Consider the following 23,970-nt stretch of genomic DNA (forward strand, 5'->3'; position numbering starts at 1 on the left):
CACCTTCTTTATCCATTCCTCTGCTGATGGACACTTAGGTTGCTTCTATATTGTGGCAAATGTAAATAATGTGACTATAAACATTGGGGTACACGTATCTTTTCAGATTAGTGTTTCTGTTTTGGGAGGATATATACCCAATAGTACTATACTACTTCTGGTAATTCTGTTTTTAGTTTTTTGAGAAACCCAATACACACAGATGGCCAACAGTTATTTGAAAAGTTGTTCAACATAACCACGGAAATTTCAAATTAGAATCACAGTGAGATATTACTTCACATCTGTTAGGATGTCTTTTATTAAAAAAATCAAGATAACATATGTTAGCAAAGATGTGGAGAAAAGAGTGCCATCGTCCACTGTTGATGGGAATGTAAATTTGTACAGCCACTATGGAAAATGGTATGAAGGTTTCTCCAAAAATTAAATATAAAACTACCACATAACCAGCAATCCATATCCAAGTATATATTCCAAGGAAACAGAATCATCTCAAAGAGATATCAACACTCTCATGTTCATTGCTGCATTATTTGTGAAGGGATATGGAAAAGTTCATAGCTAAAATGATAACGAAGATGTGATATGCATATGCCTATTATATATACATGTGTACATTATACTTACTGCATATTTATACATATAGTCTGTGCATATGTATATAGTGTATACTCATGTATATGTGTGCATAACTGTGTTATATATATATGAACATTATTCAACCATAAGAAATAAGGTATTCCTGCCTTTTGTGACAACATGGACAAAAAGTGAAGTGAAGTCACTCAGTTGTGTCCAACTCTTTGTGACTCTATGAACTGCCGCCCACCAGGCTCCTCCATCCATGGGATTTTTCCAGGCAGGAATACTTGAGTGGGTTGTCGTTTCCTTCTCCAACATGGATGAAGCTGGAGCATATTATACAAAATGAAGGAAGCCAGACAAAGAAAACCAAATACTGTATATCCTCACTTATAGGTGGAATCTTAAAAAAAAAAAAGTGAACTCACAGAAGCAGGGAGTCACGTGGGGATTAATGGGGCAGGGAGGCTAGCAGAAGGGGGACACGCTGGTCAATGGATGCAAGCTTTCAGTTACAAGAGGAATACACTCTGGGTATCTCAGGTACAGCATGTTGACAATAATTAATAATATTTAATGTATACTTGAAATTTGCTGAGAGAGTAGATCTTAAACATTCTCACCACACACACATACCAGACTATGAAGTGATGGATGTGTTAATGATTGTGTTAAGAATTTCACAGTATTTATGCTTATCAAATCAATAGGTTGCATACTTTACATACGTATAATTTTGTTCAATTATATCTCAAATCTGGGAGGAAAATAAAGTCCATTTTAACATGAAAAAAAAATTTTAATTGAAAACAACAAACCCTTAGATGTCTCTAGAGTCTACTGTTTTAATTTTTATTGACTACTGCTGGTGAAGAACTATAACCATAGCAGGAAAGCTGTGTTCTGCATTAGGATTCTAGAATAGTATCCACTAAGGAAAAGTGTAGCTTCTGCCTTTCTTACAATTTATGACTCTTTGCCACAGCAGCTGGGGGACAGGAGGGCTGTGTTTAAATTGAGAGCTCTCCTTAGAAAACACCAGATTTTATGAGCTCCCAGAGGGATGTCAGATCACAGGGAGGATTCATTTTTTTTTAATCAAAATTATTAGATGGTATATTTAACCAACCAAACTATGGAAATTAAGCATCAGTGTCTCCATAATAATATAAAATAGCTGTTAAACTCAAGCTGGTAAATCTTCAACTAGTTACAAACCATGTGCCTTATTCTGATCTTAAAATTATGGACAAAGACATTATTTTACATGCAGCCCAGTGCATTTCAAGTTGGTCAGAGACAGAACCTTTGTCATTACATATGGGAGGGAGACCAGAGCCAGGCTGTTGGCCTTGGGACGGGACCCTATAACCCAGCACCCTCTGCATAAGCCAGAAACCGTCCACTGCAATCACTGGCCTGTCACCCTGATGACTTACCCAGGCCTTTATTAAAACTTTCAGTAGAAAGTCCTCAAGCACCTCCTCTAAACAACTCCATGTCATTTGCTCAGAAAAGACAGACACTCCTGGGAGGCCAGGCCTGTGAGTCCCCAAAGTTGGGGCAAAGGCCAGCTGGAAGCTCCGATTCTGAATTTCTGGCTTTACCACATTTGTAAGCTCTTGGATAGAGTATTGGTAAAAGGAGGAAGGGAAGGATGTTGATACAGGACAGGATTGAAGCTCTTTGAGTAAGAAATGCCTTTTTCTGGGCATTTTTGGCAGGAAAGCTCAGCAGATAGCTGCATCTCCTAACCTTTGGTGTCAGTACTACTTTCTGATTCTCTCATTTCTGCATTTGCTTCTCCCTTTAATTAGCAGAGAGACCTTTTCTAACCACATAACCACGACCAAAAAAAATGCACTTTCTCCCCAACTCTGTCCTGTGACCCCATCTGCCTCCCACTCTCCCTCTGGCCCTTCCTGGGCCAGATTGTACTCTCACCTCCTCTGCCTGAAGCCTTCCTCCGAACCCTCCTTTTCAGACTCAGGGATGAAAGCTCTGGAGGCCCTGCAAGGGTTCTGACCTTTCATCTCTCCAGGTAAAAGTTTTTTGGGGTAAGAAATTTGTTTAAAAGTCACACTAATACTTGCACATAGCGTTTGCTATAAGCCAGGCATTATTTTAAATGCTTTATGTGCATCAAACCATTTAATCTTCACAACACCCGGTGGAAACAATATTGTTAACCCATTAAACAGATGAGAAAACTGAGGCAGAGAGAGGTTAATTAAATTGTTCAGGGCCTTTCTTGGACTTCAAACCAGTCAGGCTTCAGGGCCTATATTTTTAGTTGTTGCACCATGGAGAGAAGAAAGAAGTTTTGAGTCAGGTTCACTGACATTCTAGAAATACAGTGGACTTTCTGGATGTTATCTTGAAAGCTGATTTTGCAATGACACACTGTTTTCCAGAAGACTCTCCAAATTCAGAACTGGACTTGGACAAGCCGGGGGGTAGGTCCCCACCTCCTCCTCCTCCACCTCCACGGCGGAGCTACCTGCCAGGATCTGGGCTCACTACCACAAGGTCGGGCGACGTGGTCTACACTGGCAGGAAGGAGAGTGCCACTGCTAAGGTTTGATGGGTGATGCCCTGCTGAACTGGTCTATGGGTTCAGATGATGTCCCTAGACAAGGTCTTCTCTGCTGTCCTTTAGAACATAAAAGGTAGCAAACAGGAGAGAATGAACTAGATCTCCAAGGAATCGCCATAGATGGGAAAATGTCAGTCAGTATACTATTGGAATAGACTCAGCCCCAGGAGTCCTATCCTTACTTGACTTTTAGCTGCAACTATGTGAAATTCAATTCACCAGCTACTTCCCCAGCGAAACACACTAAGACAGAAAATGAGGGCCTGAGGGGCAAGCACAAGAAAGATCATCTTACAAAGGTAACTGCGATTAGCTGACACTGTTGTAGGCATCAACAGAGGTTCAGAGAGCTTTCACTTCCACTTAACTTGGCAAGCTTTGTCTTTTATATTAAATGAAAATACAGTTTCCAAGGAGGACCTTTTTAAAAGGCATTGAAGTTAAGGAGTTTTAATTCTTCAATTCATTTGCCAAAATGACACCTTGGGCAAGGTAAAACCCAAACTACATGCGAGTGGACAAAACAGCCTTTTAGCTTGATCTGAAGAGCTAGGAAGCCGAGGCACCTAGCAGTGAGGCAGTGCATGCTCTTCTGTGATCTGACCCCCTTTGGCCAGCATCTGGGGGTGAAAAGCCAGTAACTGTAGTTCAAATCTTCCACAGGCAAGCAGTGAAGATGCTGGACCAAGTCCACAGGCTAGAGCCGCAAAGTGTCCGGCCGAGGAGCCGGTGACAGCCTGGGCCCCATCGCCACCCCCTGTCACTGCTTCTGCAAAGGAGGAGGAGGAGGAAGAAGAGGGAGACAAAATCATGGCGGAACTTCAGGTATGTGGAGAGGTGACTGACCATGGCTCCCGGCCGTTTCCATCTGGGACCCTGGCTGTGTCTCTCTCAGATTCATGAGCCAGAGCGGGCATGGGGAGAGCCCTGTGGGACCTGGGTCATGTCACCTACATCTCTGGGCTGGGCCTCAGGTGGCGCTGAATATGTGCAAGGCATGACCATTGCATAAAACAGCTCAGGAAGCGTATGCCCAAAAATTAATTCCAAGCTTTCCTAGCTCTGGCCAGTAGGATTTACTTTCCTTCCAGTGTGAATAGTCTCTGCTTCATTTTAAAAGCACTTAACACATTATTGACTGAGGGATTTTTGCAGAAACTAAGGCCCGTGGCCAGCAGTTGGTTAAGTGAATACTGACACATCTCAGGTCACTAACATTTGTGTAACAAAAGACCTATGACTATGTCTGTGGTCAATAACGAGTTAAGATGGGGATTAGAAGTACCAGTCCTTTCTAAGGACTGATTCAAGCCCCCTTCAAGTGGGGTGCCCTTCTTTCACTCTAATTCTTAGAACGACGGGCCTGGGATCATTTGACCTTCTGTCCTCCATGCCGAATTCCCAGTCAATGTCAACGTCATCTTTTCAGGTATTCCAAAAAGCAGAATAGTCTTGATTCCCATCTTCTTTGGTCTATTTGAGAAATGTTACTGTATTTTTAGATTTTTATTTGTTAACAGACCCAGTCTACTCCTAGGAATGATGATGGGGTGCAGGGCTACACCCAAAGTTGATCCCACATTCAGATCTTGGGTGTAAATCTGCGCCTCTAAGAACTTATCTAATCAGTCATAAAGCACAATTCCTAGACCAAAGTCTATTTGTAGACTATTTCATTTTGATTCATGAATTAGTGTGGGACTTTTCTGCCCCTTCAGTGGTGAGATCAAACTTCTTTAGGGCTCTGGAACATGTTTGCCAAGGTACCAATGGTTTTGTGCAGCCCAAGGATTTGCCTTCTTCATTTGGAGCAGGAGAACTTTCAGACCATGCTATATGTCCACCTCCGCTCTTCCATCCTGCTCTCCATGGTAACAACTGCCAACATTAAGCTGCTTGGGTTTTCCAAGGAAAGCCGAGCTGCTGGTTTATTTGTCACATTCATGAGCCCTATCTAGCCTTATTAAAACTCAGACTGGCCTGAGAAATCCCCTCCATTAAACAGTTTGCTTACAGGTTTTTAGACCGGCCAGAGAATTTCATTCTTAGGAAGCATGGATTATAGTTAGTGACTCATGAAACAGTTGAGTGCATGGAGGCCTTATCCACTGAGGGCCCTCTGACCAAGACACTGGTAGGTCAAGGCTACTGGCTGCCGGGCACTGGTGCCTGTCCTAAGATGCATAGGCAGATGCTGGGGCCATTCATTATAGCATTTGCTCCCAAATTACGGAGTAAATAACAAATATGAAGGGGAAGAGGACAAGCTAGTGGAGTAGAAGGATGCCAGCTCATCTGCTCTCACAAAAACACCAAAACCATAACTAACTGCTGAATAGCCATCAACAAAAAGGACTAGAGCCTACCAATAAGAGACACTCCACATCCAAAGACAGAGAAGCAGCCAAGATAAGACGGGAGGAGGGACACAGCTGCTGCTATAACATCAAATCCAGTACCTACCAGGTGAGAGACCGCCAACTGGAAGATGACTGTATCGCAGAGGTTCTCCCACAGAGGTGAGAGTGTGGCGCCCCACACCCAAATCCCCAGCCTGGGGGGCTGGTGTCAGGAGGAGCCCCCATAGCATGTGGCTTTGAAGGCCAGCAGGGTTGGCGTCAGAGTACTCCACCGGATGGAGGGGAACAGAAACTCCACTCCTGGAGACGCACACCAGGTCTTGTACGCTCTCAACCCAGGGAGAAACCAGTGACTTCACAGGAGCCTGGGCCAGACTTCCCTGCTGGTCTCAGAGCATCTCTGGGGAGGTGTGAGGTCACTGTGGGGTCAGAGATACTGGAGGCAGACATCCTGGAAAGTACTCAGGTGTGAGCTCCCCAAGCAGTCACCATTTTGACCTGGCCCCACTCAACAACCTGTGGGCTCCAGTGCTAGGACACCTCAGGCCAAACAATCAATAGGAACACAGCCCCATCTGAGCCCATAGCCCCCTCCAAACACCCACCCCTTGACACAGCTCCACCCACCAGTGGGCAGGAAGCAGCCGCTCTCACCAGAAAACCTGCACAAGCCCCTTAGATCAGCCTCCTCCCCCAAGAGGCAAACACCAGAAGCAAGATGAAGGACAGCCCTGGAGCCTGTGGAAAGGAAACCACAATCGAGGAAAGGGAATCAATTAGTGTGATACACCCATATTAACAAATTAAAGAATAAAAACCATATGATCATCTCAAGAGATGTAGAAAAAGCTTTTGACAAAATTCAACACCCATACATGACAAAAACTCTGCAGATAGTGGGCATAGAGGGAACCTACCTCAATGTATTAAAGGCCATATATGACAAACCCACAACCAAATCACTCTCAATGGTGAAAAACTGAAAGCATTTTCTCGAAGATCAGAAACAAAGTAAAGATGTCCACTCTTGCCACGATTATTCACCATAGTTTTGGAAGTCCTAGCCATGGCAACCACAGAAGAAAAAAAAATAAATAAAAAGGATCCAAATTGAAAAAGAAGTAAAACTGTCACTATTTGCAGATGACATGATAACTATAAATAGAAAATTCTAAGGATGCCACCAGAAAACTACTAGAGCTAATCAGTGAATTTGGTAAAGTTGCAGATTACAAAATTAATGTATAGAAATGCAAGGGATTTCTGTGCATTAACAACAAAAATATCAGAGAAATTAAGGAAACAATCTCATTTACCATAGCAACAAAAAGAATTAAATACCTAGGAAAAAACCAGTCTCTAAGGAGGTAAAAGACCTGTATTCACAAAACCACCCAAGATACTGATGAAAGAAATCAAAGATGACACAAACAGATGAAGAGATGTATACCATATACTTGGATGGGAAGAATCAATATTGTGAAAACGAATATACTATCCAAAGCAACCTACAATTGAATGCAATCCCTATCAAATTAACAATGGCATTTTTCACAGAATGAGAACAAAAACTTTTTATGATTTCTGTGGAAACACAAAAGACCCCAAATAGTCAAAGCAATCTTGAGAAAGAAAAATGGAGTTGGAGGATTCAGGCTTCCTGACTTCAGGCTCTACTGCAAGCTACAGTGATCAAAACATATGGTATTGGCAGGATAGAAAACCCCAAGATAAACCCATGCATCTATGGTCACCTAGTCTATAACAAAGGAAGCAAGAATATACAATGGAGAAAAGACAGCCTTTTCAATAATCTGTGCTGGGAAAATTGGACAGCTGCATATAAAAGAAGGAAATTAGAATACTCCCTAACACCATACACAAAAATAAACTCAAAATGGATTTAAGACCTAAATGTAAGTCAGACACTAGGAAGAACATTCTTTGACATAAATCACAGCAAGAAGTTTTCTGACCCACCACCTAGAGTAATGAAAACAAAAATAAACAGGACCTAGTTAAACTTAAAAGCTTTTGCACAGCAAAGAAAACTATAAACAAAATGAAAAGACATCTCTCAGAATGGGAGAAAATATTTGCAAACAAAGCAACTGACAAGGGGTTGATCTCCAAAATTTACAAATAGCTCATCAAAAAATTAAAAAAAAAAAAACAATAAATGGGCAGAAAACCTAAATAGACATTTCTCCAAAGATGTACAGATGCCCCCAAAACACATGAAAAGATGCCCAACATCACTAATTTTCTGAGAAATGCAGACCAAAACTACAGTGAGGTATTGCCTCACACCAGTCAAAGATACCTCACACCAGTCAAAAATCTATAAACCAATAAATGCTAGAGAGGGTGTGAAGAAAAGGGAACCCTCTTATACTGTTGGTGGGAATGTAAATTGGTACAGGCAATTATGAAGAACAGATGAAGGTTCCTTAAACTAAATATAGTACCACATATGATTCAACAATCCCACTTCTGGGCATATCCAGAGAAAACCATAACTCAAAAAGACACATGCACCCAAGTGTTCATTGCAGCACTATTTATGATAGTCAGGACATGGCAGTAACCTAAATGTTCATCAGAGGAATAAATTAAGAATAAGTGGTACATATATATATATACACACACACACATACACACAACAGACTACTACTCAGCCATCAAAAAGAATTAAACAATGCCTTTTGCAGCCACACAGATGGGCCTAGAGATCATCATAAGTCAGAGAAAGACAAATATATGATATCACAAATAGCAGTTCAGTTCGGTTGCTCAGTCTTGTCCAACTCTTTGTGACCCCATAGACTGCAGCACACCAGGTTTCCCTGTCCATCAACAACTCCTGGAGCTTACTTAAAACTCATTCCATTAACTCATTCCATTGAGTCAGTGATACCATCCAACCATCTCACCACCCGCTGTTGTCCCCTTATCCTCTGGCCTTCAATCTTTCCCAACATCAGGGTCTTTTCCAATGAGTCAGTTCTTTGCATCGGGTGGCCAAAGTGTTGGAGTTTCAGCTTCAGCATCAGTCTTTCCAATGAATATTCAGGACTGATTTCCTTTAGGACTGGACTGGTTGGACCTCCTTGCAGTCCAAGGGACACTCAAGAGTCTTCTCCAACACCACAGTTCAAAAGCATCAATTCTGCGGCACTCGGCTTTCTTTATAGTCCAGCTCTGACATCCATTCATGACTACTGGGAAAACCATAGCTTTGACTAGATGGACCTTTGTTGGCAAAGTAATGTCTCTGCTTTTTAGTATGCTGTCTAGGTTGGTCATAGCTTTTCTTCAAGGAGCAAGCATCTTTTAATTTCATGGCTGCAATCACCATCTGCAGTGATTTTGGAGCCCCCCAAAATAAAGTGTCTCACTGTTTCCATTGTTTCCCCATCTATTTGCTGTGAAGTGATGAGACCAGATGCCATGATCTTAAGTTTTCTGAATGTTGAGTTTTAAGCCAACTTTTTCACTCTCCTCTTTCACTTTCATCAAGAGCCTCTTTAGTTCTTCTTCACTTTCTGCCATAAGGGTGGTGTCATCTGCATATTTGAGGTTACTGATATTTCTTCCAGCAATCTTGATTCCAGCTTGTGCTTCATCCAGCCCAGTGTTTCTCATGATGTACTCTGCATGTAAGTTAAACCAGCAGGGTGACAACATACAGCCTTGACGTACTCCTTTCCTGATTTGGAACCAGTCTGTTGTTCCATATCCAGTTCTAACTGTTGCTTCCTGACCTGCATACAGATTTCTCAGGAGGCAGGTCAGGTGGTCTGCTATTCCCAATCTCTTTAACAATTTTCCACAGTTTGTTGTGATCCACACAGTCAGAGGCTTTGGCGTAGTCAATAAAGCAGATGTTTTTCTAGAACTCTTGCTTTTTCGATGATACATGGATGTTGGCATGGATGTTTGATCTCTGGTTCCTCTGCCTTTTCTAAATCCATCTTGAACACCTGGAAGTTCTCAGTTCACGTACTGTTGAAGCCCAGCTTGGAGAATTTTGAACATTACTTTGCTAGTGTGTGAGATGAGTGCAGTTGTGTGGTAGTTTGAAATTCTTTGGCATTGCCTTTCTTTGGAATTGGAATGAAAACTGACCTTTTCCAGTCCTGTGGCCACTACTGAGTTTTCCAAATGTGCTGAGATATTGAGTGCAGCACTTTCACAGCATCATCTTTTAGGGTTTTGAAATACTGAACCTAAAATATGACTTATTTACACAACAGAAACAGACTCACAGACTAAGCAAATGAACTTAGGTTACCAAAGGGGAAACGTTGTGGGGGTTATAAATTAGGAGTTTGGGATTAATATGTACACATTACTATATATAAAATAGATAAGAAGCAAGGACCTATTGTACAGCACAGGGAATTCTACTCAATATATGATAACATAAATGGGAAAAGAATTTTAAAAGCCAGATATGTGTATATGTACAACTGAATCACTTTGCTATACACCTGAAACTAACAGAACATTGTCAGTCAATTATATGCCAATATTAAATAACAAATAGAGTATAAATAATCAATCATGGTATATAAATCATGACCCCTTTGGTTCAAGTGAAAGCAAAGCACTAGGTAATTCTAACTTGTGAAAGGTGAACAAGACTAGTAAAGAGCTGAAAGCCTCTAGGCTTGTGCAGCGCCCTGCACGCCCCCCTGTGTCCCAACACTGAGGATGTCCCCTCCACTGGGATCTGAATGGCTTGGATGCTTCCTTTGACTGAAAGCTTTGCAAAGGCAGAGTATCTAGCTTCCTGCTGTGTTACTGGTGGTCAGGTGACGGTGGTGAGTAAAGGGCTCTAACGCTAAGGTAACCAACCTCATCAGTTAGCCCGCTGCTAAGGTAACCAACCTCATCAGTTAGCCCGCTGCACTAGAGAGTCAGCCAGTGGCCCAGCTGGCGTCTTCGCCTCCACAGGCTCTACGGAGTTAGGAGCCCCCGCCCCGCTGAGGCAGGACAAGCAAGAGCTGCAGCCCCAAGTGCAATGTGGGGCAACTTTCCTGCTTCATGTCACTGGGCATCAGAAGGAAGAAACCACTGGCTCTGAAGTCCAGGGTCTAACAGCCCAATGGAGATGGCGAACGGCCTTAGTGAGCAGAGCCGGGGGCCTCTCCAGGATCAGAGAGGACAGGGTGTCTAAGGGGGGGACCAGGAGCCAGAATGGCTGGGGAAGATGCTGGGCATCAGCTCTGTGTGTATTTCAAAACCTGTGCTGAATGTTCATTTGGGGAGGGCACAGGTTATTCTTTGTGTCTACAGGTATTTCCAAATGACAGTACCTGACATTAAGAAATATGAGATGATTATTTGAAATTATTCCTTTAAATAACTGGTCTTTAATCTTGCCTGCACATTAGAATAATTTGAGGAGTTAAAGTCCTATGATAAAACTCCTAGAAGAGAGCATAGGCAAAACATTCTCAGACATAAATCATAAATAAATCAATATTTTCTTAGATCAGTCTCCTAAGGGTATAGAAGTAAAAACAAAAGCAAGCAAAATGGACCTAATCAAACTTACAAGCTTTTGCAAAGCAAAGGAAACCATTTTTTAAAAATGAAAAGATAACCTATGGGATGGCAGAAAATATTTACAAATAATTTGACAAACAAGGGTTTAATCTCCAAAATATACAAACAGTTCTTACAGCTCAACAACAACAAAAAAAAATTAAAAAATGGGCAGAAGACTTTACAGACATTTCTTCAAACAAGACATACAGATTGCCAAGAGGCACATGAAAAGATGATCGACATCACTAATTATTATAGAAATGCAAATCAAAACTATAATGAGATACCATCTCACAATATTCAGAATGGCCATCATTAAAAAGTCTACAATTAACAAATGCTGGAGAGGGTGAAGAAAAAAGGGAACTCTCCTATAGTACTGATGGGAATATATGTTGGTACAGCCACTTGGAAAACAGTATGGCAGTTCTTCAGAACACTAAAAATAGAACTGCTGAGTGGAAGTCAGCAATTCCACCCCTGGGCATATACTGGACAGAGCTCTAATGGATTAAAGACCTACATGTCAGCCTGGATACTATAAAACTCTTTAAGAGGAAAACACAGGCAGAACACTTTTTGACATAAATCACAGCAAGATCTTTTTTGACCCAAGTCCTAGAGTAACAAAAACAACAATGGGAACTAATTGAACTCAAAAACTTTGCACAGCAAAGGAAACTATAAACAAGATGAAAAGACAATCCTCAGAATGGGAGAAATATCTGCAAACAAAGCAACTGACAAGGGATTAATCTCCAAGATAAACAGTTCATGAAACTCAATACCAAAACAATAAACAACCCAATAAAAAAGTGGTTAGAAGACTTCAACAGACATTTCTCCAAAGACGACATATAGATGGTCAAGAGGCGCATAAAAAGATGCCCAACATCATTAATTATTAGAGAAATGTAAATCAAAACTACAATGACGTGTCCCCTCACACTGGTCAGAATGGTCATCATCAAAATATCTACAAACAGTAAATCCTGGAAAGGGTGTGGATTGAAGGGGACCCTCCTACAGTGGTGGTGGGAATGTAAATTGATACAGCCACTATGGAGAACAGTATAGAGTTTCTTTAAAAAATAAAACTAATAATAGAACTACCATATGATCCAGCAACCCCACTCCTGGGCATATGTCTGGAGAAGACTATGATCTGAAAGGAACATGCACCCTACTGTTCACTGCAGCACTATTTACAATAGCCAGGACATGGAAGCAACCTAGATGTCCATCAACAGAAGAATGGACAAAGATGTGGTCCATCTATATTGGGTTTGCCAAAAGGTTCATTTGGGTTTTTCTATAACTCCTAAACCAAAAAACCTGAAAAAAGCTTTTTGGGCAACCCAACACAGTGGAATTCAGTTTATTCAGTTCAGTCGTGTCCAACTCTTCATGACCCCACAGACTGCAGCACACCAGGCTTCCCTGTCCATCACCAACTCCCGAAGCCTGCTCACACTTATGTCCATCTAGTTGGTGATGCCATCCAACCATCACATCCTCTGTCATCCCCTTCTCCTCCTTCCAGAACAGTATGAAAAGGCAAAAAGATATGACAGTGGAATTACTCATCCTTAAAAAGGAACAGATCTGTGCTATTTACAGAGTCATGGATAGACCTAGAGACTGTCTTTCAGAGTGAAGTCAGAGAAAAACAATTATACTTATGCATATACGGGGAGTCTAGAGAAATGGCACCGACGAACCTATCTGCAAAGCAGGAACAGACACAGATGTAGAAAACAAACATACGGACGCCGGGGAGGTAGAGGAGGGCACCTGGGGTGAGCTGGGTGCTGGGACTGACACGCACACTACTGTGTATCAAGTAGATAACTAACGAGAACCCGCTGCGTGACACAGGGCACTCGGCGCTCTGTGGTGACCCAGATGGGAAGGAAACCCAAAAGGGGGATGGGTGTGTACATGCTCACTCTGCTGTACAGCGGAAACTAAATTATAAAGCAACTCGACTCCAGTTTTTAAAAGATAAATGCACCCTTATGTTCATAGCAGCACAGTTCACAATAGCCAAAACATGAAACATCCTTCATGTCCACAACAGATACATGGATAAAGAAGATGTGGCACATGCATACAATAGATACCATTCAGCCATAAAACAGAGAAATAATGCCATCTATAGTAACACGGATGGGCCTGGAGGTTATCATACTAAATCAAGCCAGGAAGAGAAAGAAATACTATCAGATGGCACAAATGAATCTGTCTTCAAAACAGAAACAGACTCACAGAGGACAGACCTGTGGTTGCCGAGGGAGAGAGGATGGGGGAGGGAGGTGCTTGTAGTTGGGGATTCGTAGATGTAAACTATTATATAAAGATACATAGTATGGATGAAAAGGTCCTAGTATATAGCACAGGGAGCTATATTCAGTATCATGTGATAAACCATAATGGAAAGGAATCTTTAAAAAAGAACGTGTATTATGTATATAACCGAGTCATTCTGCTGTACAGTAGAGATTGGCACAACATTATATATCAACCCTAGTCCCATTAAACAAAAATTTGAAAACTTAAAAAAAAAGTCCTACAGTGCAGAGTCTGGCTTAATTCTCCAGGTGTGGCCCAGGTAACAGTATTTTTTAACTGGATGTCATACAGCCTGACTGAACCAGTAATTTCAGGGAACGTCGCTGCTTGGGTTACTCTCCTGCTCTTACATCATGTATATTATCGCTGAGTTTCTGCCCTATACACAGTTGATGCTTTCTCTCTGAAAGCTGGCTGCCCTCCACTCCAGTAACTACAGTCATTAGAGTTGAGAGACAAGTCTGTGGAGTTCTGGTTTCTCCCAGGCTGATCAAAATTCACTTTATTCTACAGCAGAATAGTCCAGAGCATGGGACTATGTTGCTACTGCAAACAATGAACTGTTAAAGATTACTTCCATTTTAAGGTTTAAAAATTTACAGTATCTTGTGCCCTTTCATCTCAATAAAACTGGCAAAAATATAATGGAAACTGGAAAGATAGCTTATTAATTCGTTTACACAGTCATCATTTTTAAGGGTCAAAACTCTTTCAAAGAAGCCCTACTAAGTACAAATCAGGTTCACCCAAACAGAATTAAAGGACTTGGATTTCAAAGGCTCTGTCCATTTCATCTTGGCCCCAAAAATAAGGGCTTTGCTGACCTGAGGTCAACTGGGGAGTCGGTTCTCAGGGCACCGACTCCCTGGCCCCAGCACGTCCCACACGCAGGACCAGGCTGGGGTCTCAACCGGGAAATCCTCTGGATTCCCAGCTGTTCCCTCTGACCGCCTCACTGCACTCCATCCTTGTTAACCTCAGTATTTTAATTCCTTAGGCATTCCAGAAGTGTTCCTTTATGGATGTAAATTCAAACAGTCACGCTGAGCAGTCCCGGGCTGACAGCCACGTTAAAGACACTAGGCCGGGGGCCACCGCCCCACCCAAGGAGAAGAAGGTAATACGTGGCAGTTACACGTTGGCCACCCCGTGGCCGTCCTTCTTTCCTGGCTCTGACACTAACATCGCCCTGTGCTTGAGCTTCTGTGTGTTCTCTCTTTTCCTCACCTTTTTTTTTTTCCCCCTCCTTAAACTAATGGAGACACAGCTTGGGGTTCACTAGAGACCTCTGGTTCGGGTTTCCAGAGTGGATGCTTTGTTCTGTACACAGCACACAACCGTAGATGCAGAATTAGGCATTTTCTCCCCAAACCAAAGATAAGACATCATCTAGACTCTCTAGAACTCTTAAGAGAAAAAAAAATGGAAACCTGAAGCAGGTAGCACTTTTTCTAATTTTTAATGTGTCTTCTGGACCAAAGATGTCTACATTAAAAGTAAGCAAAAGCTTTAGATTCCAGGAAGAAAATGCTCAGCAAAATTGTTGACCTGCCATCCACAGGTGTAACCATGGAGACGTTCACACATGTTTGAGGATGCCAGAGTTTTTGTTACTACTACAGATTCTCAAAGTGCACCTTCCAAGTCAACAAGCTCAGTATCACTTTAGTGCTACTATACTTTGTGTCATTCTCAAAGTTTCCAAAGAGATAACTAGGCTCTGAAACAAGGTCAATGTCATGACATAAGGACTTTAAAGAAAGTGAAAGTCACTCAGTCATGTCCTACTCTTTGCGACCCCATGGACTACACAGTCCATGGAATTCTCCAGGCCAGAATACTGGAGAGGGTAGCCGTTCCCTTCTCCATGGAATCTTCCCAACCCAGGGATCAAACCCAGGTCTCCCACACTGCAGGCAGATTCTTTACCAGCTGAGTCACCAAGGAAGCCCCTGGTGGCTTAGCGTAAATTCCTTTCCTCTAAGGACTTTAAGGAGATTAACCTGAATGTCTGAACTTCAACTCTGTAAATTGAATCTGGAGCTTTGGTGATTTTTGGAAACAGTCATCTTCTATGAATGAAGCCTCTTAGTTTCAGGGTAAAAAGTCTTAACATTTTCTGCCAGGAACTTGTATCTTAGAATTCAAAGCTTCTAGCTTCCTTTAAGTAAAGTCAAACAAATCAGCCATAACATAGAGCCCTGTAGCTACTTCATGTAGGTACCTCGGTCCAGGGATAAGTAAGTTCAGTGAAAAGATACAGGATCACAAAACCAGAGGGCTATCCCAGCACAGTCCTTCAAGAGATGCAGTCCTGGCTTACAGCTGCCAGCTCTGCAGCCCTGCCAGAGGCTGCCCTGCTGCTCGCTGGCCCCCAGCCATCCCAGGGCCTCATGCAAACTCCGCCTGCCACGTATCTGGCAAATGAAACTGTTAACCAGGTGCTAGGGGGATCTCTAGGCACCACGGGAGATTATTGTTGATTTACCTTTCTCATGAAGAAAATCTCCTATTAGTATGAATTGAATGTGTGACAGTTACAATGGAAATATGTTGCTTCTTCAGTCTGAGCAGTTTCCTTCTGTGGCCTTATAGAAGGCCCTGGCTTGTCCCAAGTTATATGCTGTACTTGAACCAGTGTGACTGTTTCTTCTAAAATACTAACCAGGGGCTTCTTGAGGATCCCTCCAGAAACTCATCATCTCACTATAGAATTTTTCTAATTTGCTAAAATGCTGCATGGGGTTTCTTGCCCTACAATTAGAAATCCATATCCCATCAATCACATAGATCTCAATCAAGGGTCCATCAAATACAGAGCAAGTCTATACTGATTGTCCAACACCAGGCCATTAAACACTAGGTTTAATTACAGGTGCTTTTTCTGGATAATCATGTTGAGTAGACTGATCTCCTTCATAATAACCATGACTATCAGAACTGTCCCCAAATTGTTGTCATTATTAACCTCTTCTTGGGCTATTCATCTTCTCTTCCATAAATCAAATGTTTCTTAAAATTCTTCTCTATTGTGAAGTGCTAGCCTAGTACTTACTTGTATAACTTATGTTTCTAATTTTGGTTTCTTGTCCAAATGCTTATTACCTCTGCTTCACTAGTTGTCTGAACAGTCAAATCTCAGAGTCCCAAAACAGATACATTCATGAGGCTTAATTACATTTCATGCAGAGTCTTGACTATCTGAGACTAAGTTATCATTGTGAGATTACATGACAACTGTGAACAAGTTACCCTTGATAAAGTTAATTCACTTGCTTTGATCCCTGCCTTCATTTTTCTAGCCCAGCACCAAAAACGCTAGGTCATGTGAAACCTACACTTGACATCTTTACCTTAGTGACTTCCCATCAGAGGAGAGTCATTTTCCTTTCATGAAGCAGATCCATTCTTGCTGCTAGATCTGTTTTAAAATACATATATTTCTGGGTGGCATTTGAAATATTTCACTGGGTATGACGTGGACTGACCAATCAGAACAGATGCCAGCCCTAACCCCCCAGTAAACGGGGTCAGCGGAACAGCAGCCCTGCACATGCCAGCTTCTCCTCTGGGTATATTCACACTCAGGTCCTAGCAGACTATGCTGACTCCCTCTTTGGAGTTGAAATCTTAAGACAAGAGATATTGCTACACTGTAGCAGCTGAATCTCATTGCACCTGTGTGGGGCCCGATGGGGATGAGGAGAGGTTAAACAGGAGGTGTTTGATGGCTGCCACGCTTCAGATCCCCTGCCGTATTTCCATGTGATTAACACTGACTCTGTCGTCTCTCTGTTACTCCTTGGATGTGTACAGACACTCTCTATTTCCGGCTGGGCAGTAGGGTTGATCGAGGCTGTCCCTGGTGGGGCCTGGGCTCTTGTGCTTCGTTATGTTGTCATTGCTTTAAACCCAGCCGCCTTCTTGGGGTCACGTCCCAGTCTGCTCTGACCACCTCTTCCTCTTGGGCTTCTGCCGCCAGAAGCAGGGCCAGCACGACCCTGGAAGTGACAAGGCGGGGCTGGTGTCAGGGCTGTGGACGGGGCCCGAGGCTCCCCCCAGGCAGCACGTTCTCCACACCCGGTCCTCTCCCCTGGGCTCTCACCCTCTGAATCTTGGTGGGAACCTCAGACACATCTCCCTCTAAATCAGAGCACCCAGCGTCTCAAAGCTGAATCATGACAGCACAGTCACCACTTCAGCCTCAAGTATGTTTTCTAAATGTTTAGATGACATTTTGGAGGCACTGTCACTCTGAATGGGGATTTGATCATCTTGGCTATGATTAGTCTGAAGGTTATTTTGACACTTTGCTTGGCAAGTGCAAGTACAAACTACAAGTAAGTTTTCAAAGCTATGATTTGGCCAGGGAAAAATAATGATTCTGGGGTTTATTTTTTAATCTCAAAGTACCACACCCAACCAATGTTTCCGTGGTTCATAAGCAAGAAACCTGAGGCCCAGGGAAGTGAGATGACTTGCCTAAAATAACACAGTTAAGTGGCAGATCTGGGCCAGAATCAAAATCTGCCTGCTGATATATTGTGCTTTCTACAACACCACCCCAATCCTCTGGTTTTAGAGTCGGCTAAGCTCACAGTCAGATGGTGAAAAGAGGACGTGCTGGTCCAGAATCAGTTCCTTTATATTCTCTTAACTGCTCCCCCTATCAACATTTGAAATCCTTGAAGCATTTTGCTAATTGAGATTTTCATCTTGTGCAAACACAGGGCATTTTTGGAAGTTGGAGAACCAAGCAACCCAAGGTAAACAGCTGTAGGCTTGGACTGGTGTGTAACAGGCGTGCTTGGCCCGCATGTTTTGGAAGTGTAATTAAAGGAACACTCTAGTTGTAGTCCACTTCGGGGGCGGGGGTGTGGTTTTGTGGAGTAACGTGTCCTACACTATTCTACCAGAATTTGGAATTTTTCCACGAAGACGTACGGAAATCTGATGTTGAATGTGAAAATGGCCCCCCAATGGAGTCCCGGAAGGTGAGTTCACCAGATATGTTCCAGCTGATACCATGCAGACTGATCCCCTTCCTCTGCAGATCCATTTCTGATCACTCTGTGTGGTTTCCCCCCTCCACCCTTCCTCTCAGGTTACCCCAGGGGTTCTCACGCCGAGTGACCATCCTAAGTGGGAAAGAGGAGTGGAAAACAGTATTTCTGATGCAGCAAGAACAGCAGAATACAAAACTGACATCTCAATGAAGGAAAGTTCCCTCTCCACTAAGAGTTTACTTAGAGACAGTAAAAACCATTCCCAGAAAAATGTGTCTAAGGTCAATTCTAGTTTCTCTGGTGTTAGTTCATTCGAATGTGAAATCAACAAAGGACCTAAAATCTCCGGGCTGCAGTACCCTGCATCTGACGCTGAGAATCAGATGAATTATGGGAAGACAAAGAGTCAGCAAGGACAAGAAGATGCAGAGAAGGGTCACATTCCCATTACCACTAGATCAACCGAATTGACGACTCGTGATGTCAAAACTCAAGACCAAGAGGTTCCCATGACAGAATTCGGCCAAGTTGTCCTAAGACCAAAGGGAGCTAAGCATACTAACATGACCCCTAGTGAGGAAGGGGAGTCCACACCAAGTTCTCCCAGCGAGGAGAAGGCAACCGACAACATTGCCTTCATGATCACCAAAACCGCGGTCCAAGTTCTCTCCAGCGGGGAGGTCCATGATATAGTGAGCCGACAGGGGGAAGATGTACAGACGGTCAACATTGATGCAAAAAAAGAGACGATATCCCAGCAGGAAGGCAGTGAAAGTGAAGAACCTGTGGTGTGCCTGGACAAGAAACCCGTGATCATCATCTTTGATGAACCCATGGACATCCGGGCTGCATACAAGAGACTTTCAACCATATTTGAGGAGTGTGACGAGGAACTGGAGAGAATGATGAGGGAAGAAAAGATTGAGGAAGAAGAAGAGGAGGAGACTGGAGACCCTGCAGTCCAGAATGACACTCCCCAAAAGTTTCCTAAGGAGGGGGCTTTGGGCAGCCCTCGAGCAGGGCAGGAAGCTAGGAGTAAATTGCAGCCACACTTCCTTTCAGTGGAGACAGGAGTGTCAGGAGGACAGGAAGTGAATAAAACCGGGCAGATCAAGTTCAACCCAACCGATTCTCCAAGCTCAGAAAGCCAGGGTAACGTGACTGATGACCAGTTTGAAAGCCCCAAGAAAAAGTTCAAGTTCAAATTCCCAAAGAAGCAGCTTGCGGCTCTCACGCAAGCCATTCGCACAGGCACCAAGACTGGGAAGAAGACGTTACAGGTGGTGGTCTACGAAGAGGAGGAGGAGGATGGCACGCTGAAGCAGCACAAGGAAGCCAAGCGATTCGAGATCAGTAGGTCTCCATCCGAAGACGCCCCTAAAAGCCTGCTCAGGAGACTAGAGCATCCCAGCCCGGAGAGCACTGCTCTGGTTTCGAGAACTGATGAAATCAGAAAAAATACCTACAGAACGTTGGACAGCCTGGAGCAGACCATCAAACAGCTGGAAAATACCATCAGTGAGATGAGTCCCAAAGCCCTAGTTGAGACCTCATGTTCTTCCCACAGAGATTCTGTTGCAAGTTCATCCCACACGGCCCAGGAGGCCGGTCCCCCATCCTTGCTAGTCCTGGATGAAGCATCCACTGCCTTAGAGCCCCCCTCATCTATACCTTCAGCTTCACGTAAGGTATCTTGGTCTGATGGAAAAATGAAAAGAGCCAGCTGCTTTCTTAAATCTGCCATAATCACCATTAGCAAAAGGTGTCTTGTGATTGACTCGCTTCCTTTCAGGTGGCTCGTTTTGTTTTGTTGTCTGTTCACCATGATCCCTTTCTCTCACACTTTTTCCCTCGCCTTCAAAACAACAACAGCTAGGTGTCTAACAGCTAATCGATTTCTGTTTTTACCTCTGTTGCTGACTGGTGTTGGGAAAACCCCAAGGATGCTGGGCCAGCTATTTGCCGTTGAAGTGATTGCTCTGATACTCACATTAAAATCCGTTTGATCAGTAGTGGGGCAGTTTCATTGTTTGATTCTCCGAATTAACCCCAGTGGTGTCTCCTGATGTCCGTCTCCTAGATCTGTCCTGCATGTAGGGCTGTGGCTTCTCACGTTGAGCTTCTCTGCACCAGTGGGGTGGCCTCGAATGACCCACCCACACCATCCTTTCTCTCCCCCCTCTTGCCGCTCCTCCCCACAGGGCTCCAGCGGGACCCCTCAGACGAGCAGGATGCCAGTCCCCATGAGTTCCAAGAACAGACCCGGAAGCCTGGACAAACCTGGCAAGCAGTCCAAACTGCAGGATCCCCGCCAATACCGCCAGGTAGTTTTACCTTAAACCCACTTTTGGATGGACACTCTTGCGCTTAAGAGAAGCAAGTCACTGACTTAGTTTATACCAAATATTGCATTTTTTTCTTTGTTAAGATACAGTTTATCTAGACATCCTGGATTTGGGGGCATGAAGAGAGAGTCTCAAAGCCTTTGTTGAACTTCTCACCAAGCTTTTGCATGCTCGCAATAAAACATCTTTCACTGTGTGACTCCAAAGTTGACCTGTAAAAACAAGGTGGCAGGCCAGGTGGCTTTCCTTGGGGGAGTGTAGTGGTTCGTCAGAACACCTAGGGAAAACCGAGAGAAAAGGCTGCCCTGAAAGTCACCAGTACTAATGTGTGTGTGGACTGCATCGCACTAGAGGCATATTAACTATCATGATGCCCCACCCCCACCCCAGTAACAGCCCCCCGCATGCCCCCCCCACCCCCCGAACCCAGAGACGGTAGGAGAATGATGTGCCTGTCCTCCAAGTGCTCTTCTTCCTTCTTCCCTGTTCTGTACATCCTCTGCCCGGCACTTGGGGGGTTTCTACCAGGCCCAGTACAGCATGACAAGACTTAGCTCAGGCCTTGAACTGGTTTAAGTTTGGTTTGGTGTCTTTGATTTAATGATCCTCAGAAGGGCTGTGTTGCCAGAGCCTGTGGACTGATGGTGTTACCAGCTTTCTGACAAACTGTCTCCCGCCATCTTTGTTTGCAGGCTAATGGAAGTGCTAAGAAAGCTGGTGGGGACTGTAAGCCTACTTTCCCCTCCTTACCTGCTTCTAAGATTCCAGCCCTTTCTCCCAGCTCTGGGAAAAGCGGTTCTCTGCCTTCTTCTAGTGGTGACGGCCCTAACTTCCCTAATCCGCCTGCTACTAAACCATCGGTTCCTTCTAACCCTCTCAGCCCCCAAACAGGACGACCTGCTCCCTCCGCCTCCCTGATCCCCTCTGTCTCTAATGGCTCCTTAAAGTTTCAGAGCCCCACTCATACAGGTAAAGGTCACCATCTGTCATTCTCACTGCAGACTCAAAATGGCCGAGCAGCCCCTCCTTCCTTCTCCTCCTCCCCGCCCTCCCCTGCCTCCCCCACTTCACTGAATCAAGGTGCAAAGAGCATCAGGAGCAGCCACACTCCTAGCCTCACCAGCTACAAGGCACAGAACGGAAGTTCAAGCAAAGCCACCCCATCCACAGCAAAGGAAACCTCTTAAAGGCCAAATCCAATTAAACACAAGTTGGAGTTACATTTAAGAAAAAAAAAAAGTTTTTTTTAACAGTCTTACTGTTTTCACAAGAGAATGTAACATATTGCTGTACTGTTTGAGGCTTAATGCAAAGTATGTGCTAAATACTGGATTAACAGACTTCAGTAAAGCTTATTTTTTTTTTTTTTACTTTGTTGCTGTTCTAATTACATAGTGTTTACTGTCTCTATTCAGTACCTGTTAAATGAAGCAAGCATGTGTTACCAAAAAGGAGAGTATGGCAAGAGAGAAGGGTGTGTGTGAGACAGGAAAATAAAAAATGTATTAAGCATGTAAAACATGTATGATTCCAGAATTTTAGTATGTTTTGTATAAAAATATTTTTCATTACGGAGACTAGAAGTGAACAGAGAAATACACAAGTGTGACTATACAAATTGTAAAACAGATACTATTATATTTCCTTTTATTTTAGTGTTATTTAGCTTTATTACAGATTTCTATTTTTGTCAAAACTTCATGATTCCTTTCGAGATCTTTTTTGCCAAAACATTTTGATACTATAGCATTGTACATTTGGAAGTAGCGTGCTAGACAAGAAGCCAATGAACTTCTACACAAGCCGACACAGAGGCACATGTAGAAGGCAATTATCAACCCTGCTGCACTGCCATAAAAATTATGTATAATAATTTGCCAGCCCAAGCAAGCTAGTTCTGCTTTTCTTTCTTTTCAACATGTTGGGATTCTCTAGTTGTTTTCTTTGCAGTATCTAAATCTTCCCTTTGTTTTCTGAGACCTGGTAACCCACACTACTGCATTGTGGATTTTAAAATGTACACTTCTGTACGGTTCTGTAAACTGATCAATTTTTGTAAATATATAAATAGACACCAAAAATACTGTATGTGACAGCACATAGAGTAGTTTTCCCACACCAAAGTTCATTTTTATGCATGCTTTAAACATCTATCTTGGGATGGGCAGAAATGGGACTTCCCAGACATTTTTAAAAAGCAACAAGTTTGCACAGCTAGAGTGTTTTTGTAAATAAGTGTATTTGTATAACACAGTCATGTAATATACAGAACTATAAGCAGAGACTTTGCAAAACTAAATAAAGGGCTGCATGCTTACTATTTTTTGTACCTTGTCCCTATAACTACTTCCTAGTCAAAGAACAAACATAACTGTTACCAAGTTAAATGCTTTTGGCTTTGAGGGCATGGAAAGAAAACATGTAACCAGATGCAGATGGGTTTTCTGAAAGCTCTGGGGCAGTGCATGGTGAGTTTCTGAGAAATTCATTACAAATATAGTGCCTTCCCATGAAACCTCCAACCTTCTTCCTGGCTTAGCAAGGGTTAGCTGACAGCAAGCAAACCAGATAGTGTCTACCACCCTCCTTTCCTAGATGGACTCTTACTAACTTTTGCTTCTTCATCTCCAGTAGAAGTAAAGTAGAAATAAAATGCCTTTATCACTAAGATTTTGGTTTTTTTGAGTTCTCAATTTTAAAAGAGATCACTGGTCTAGAGGGAAATATTCTCACTAACATTACCCTATTATGTATTCATTTAAATATCAGCAGAAAAACTAGTGAAAATAATACCAAGATTATGAACTGACTACAAGAAGTCTCAGGGACTTGCTTATCATTATTTTTTGACCCTCCACCCCCAATATTTAACTTGGTTTGGTGCTAAATACAAATGTTACTATTGCTTTAGCACCTGATTATTAATGGTCTCAGACTTTAGGTTTACTGAGCTGGGATGCCTTCACCAGAAATGTTAGTACATCTCTACTAAGTAGTCATTGTAATCACATGTTTCAGGGTACACTCAGGGCAGGTATCTTTTTTGTCCACTTTTAATGCAACACAACTGACACAATATGCATATTGCTGCATAAGGTGTGCAGTGTAATGATCTGACTTACATATGTCATGAGATGATGACCACACTAGGTTTAGTGTACAGAGACGAC

General features: G+C 43.0%; 1 protein-coding gene across 21 annotated transcripts in view; it reads left to right on the forward strand.

Annotated features, from left to right (window-relative positions):
- The window catches only part of KIAA1217 (KIAA1217 ortholog), a 521,587-nt gene extending 498,119 nt beyond the window's left edge, over nt 1-23,468 (forward strand). For 11 of the 21 annotated variants that reach the window (XM_070472065.1, XM_020882301.2, XM_020882298.2 and 8 more), the window contains 8 exons: nt 3,000-3,163; nt 3,845-4,006; nt 14,447-14,566; nt 18,180-18,215; nt 18,366-18,443; nt 18,554-20,143; nt 20,657-20,779; nt 21,493-23,468. In XM_070472065.1, coding sequence (XP_070328166.1) covers nt 3,000-3,163; nt 3,845-4,006; nt 14,447-14,566; nt 18,180-18,215; nt 18,366-18,443; nt 18,554-20,143; nt 20,657-20,779; nt 21,493-21,987 — 2,768 coding nt within the window. In that variant the 3' untranslated portion in view covers nt 21,988-23,468. Of the gene's footprint in view, nt 1-2,999; nt 3,164-3,844; nt 4,007-14,446; nt 14,567-18,179; nt 18,216-18,365; nt 18,444-18,553; nt 20,144-20,656; nt 21,007-21,492 lie in introns of those variants that run through there. The other 10 variants (XM_020882302.2, XM_020882300.2, XM_020882305.2 and 7 more) reach the window with 7 other exon arrangements.
- The last annotated feature ends 502 nt before the right edge of the window (nt 23,469-23,970 follow it).

The sequence above is a fragment of the Odocoileus virginianus genome, chromosome 9, assembly GCF_023699985.2.
Source record: "Odocoileus virginianus isolate 20LAN1187 ecotype Illinois chromosome 9, Ovbor_1.2, whole genome shotgun sequence".
NCBI classification, from domain to species: domain Eukaryota; kingdom Metazoa; phylum Chordata; class Mammalia; order Artiodactyla; family Cervidae; genus Odocoileus; species Odocoileus virginianus.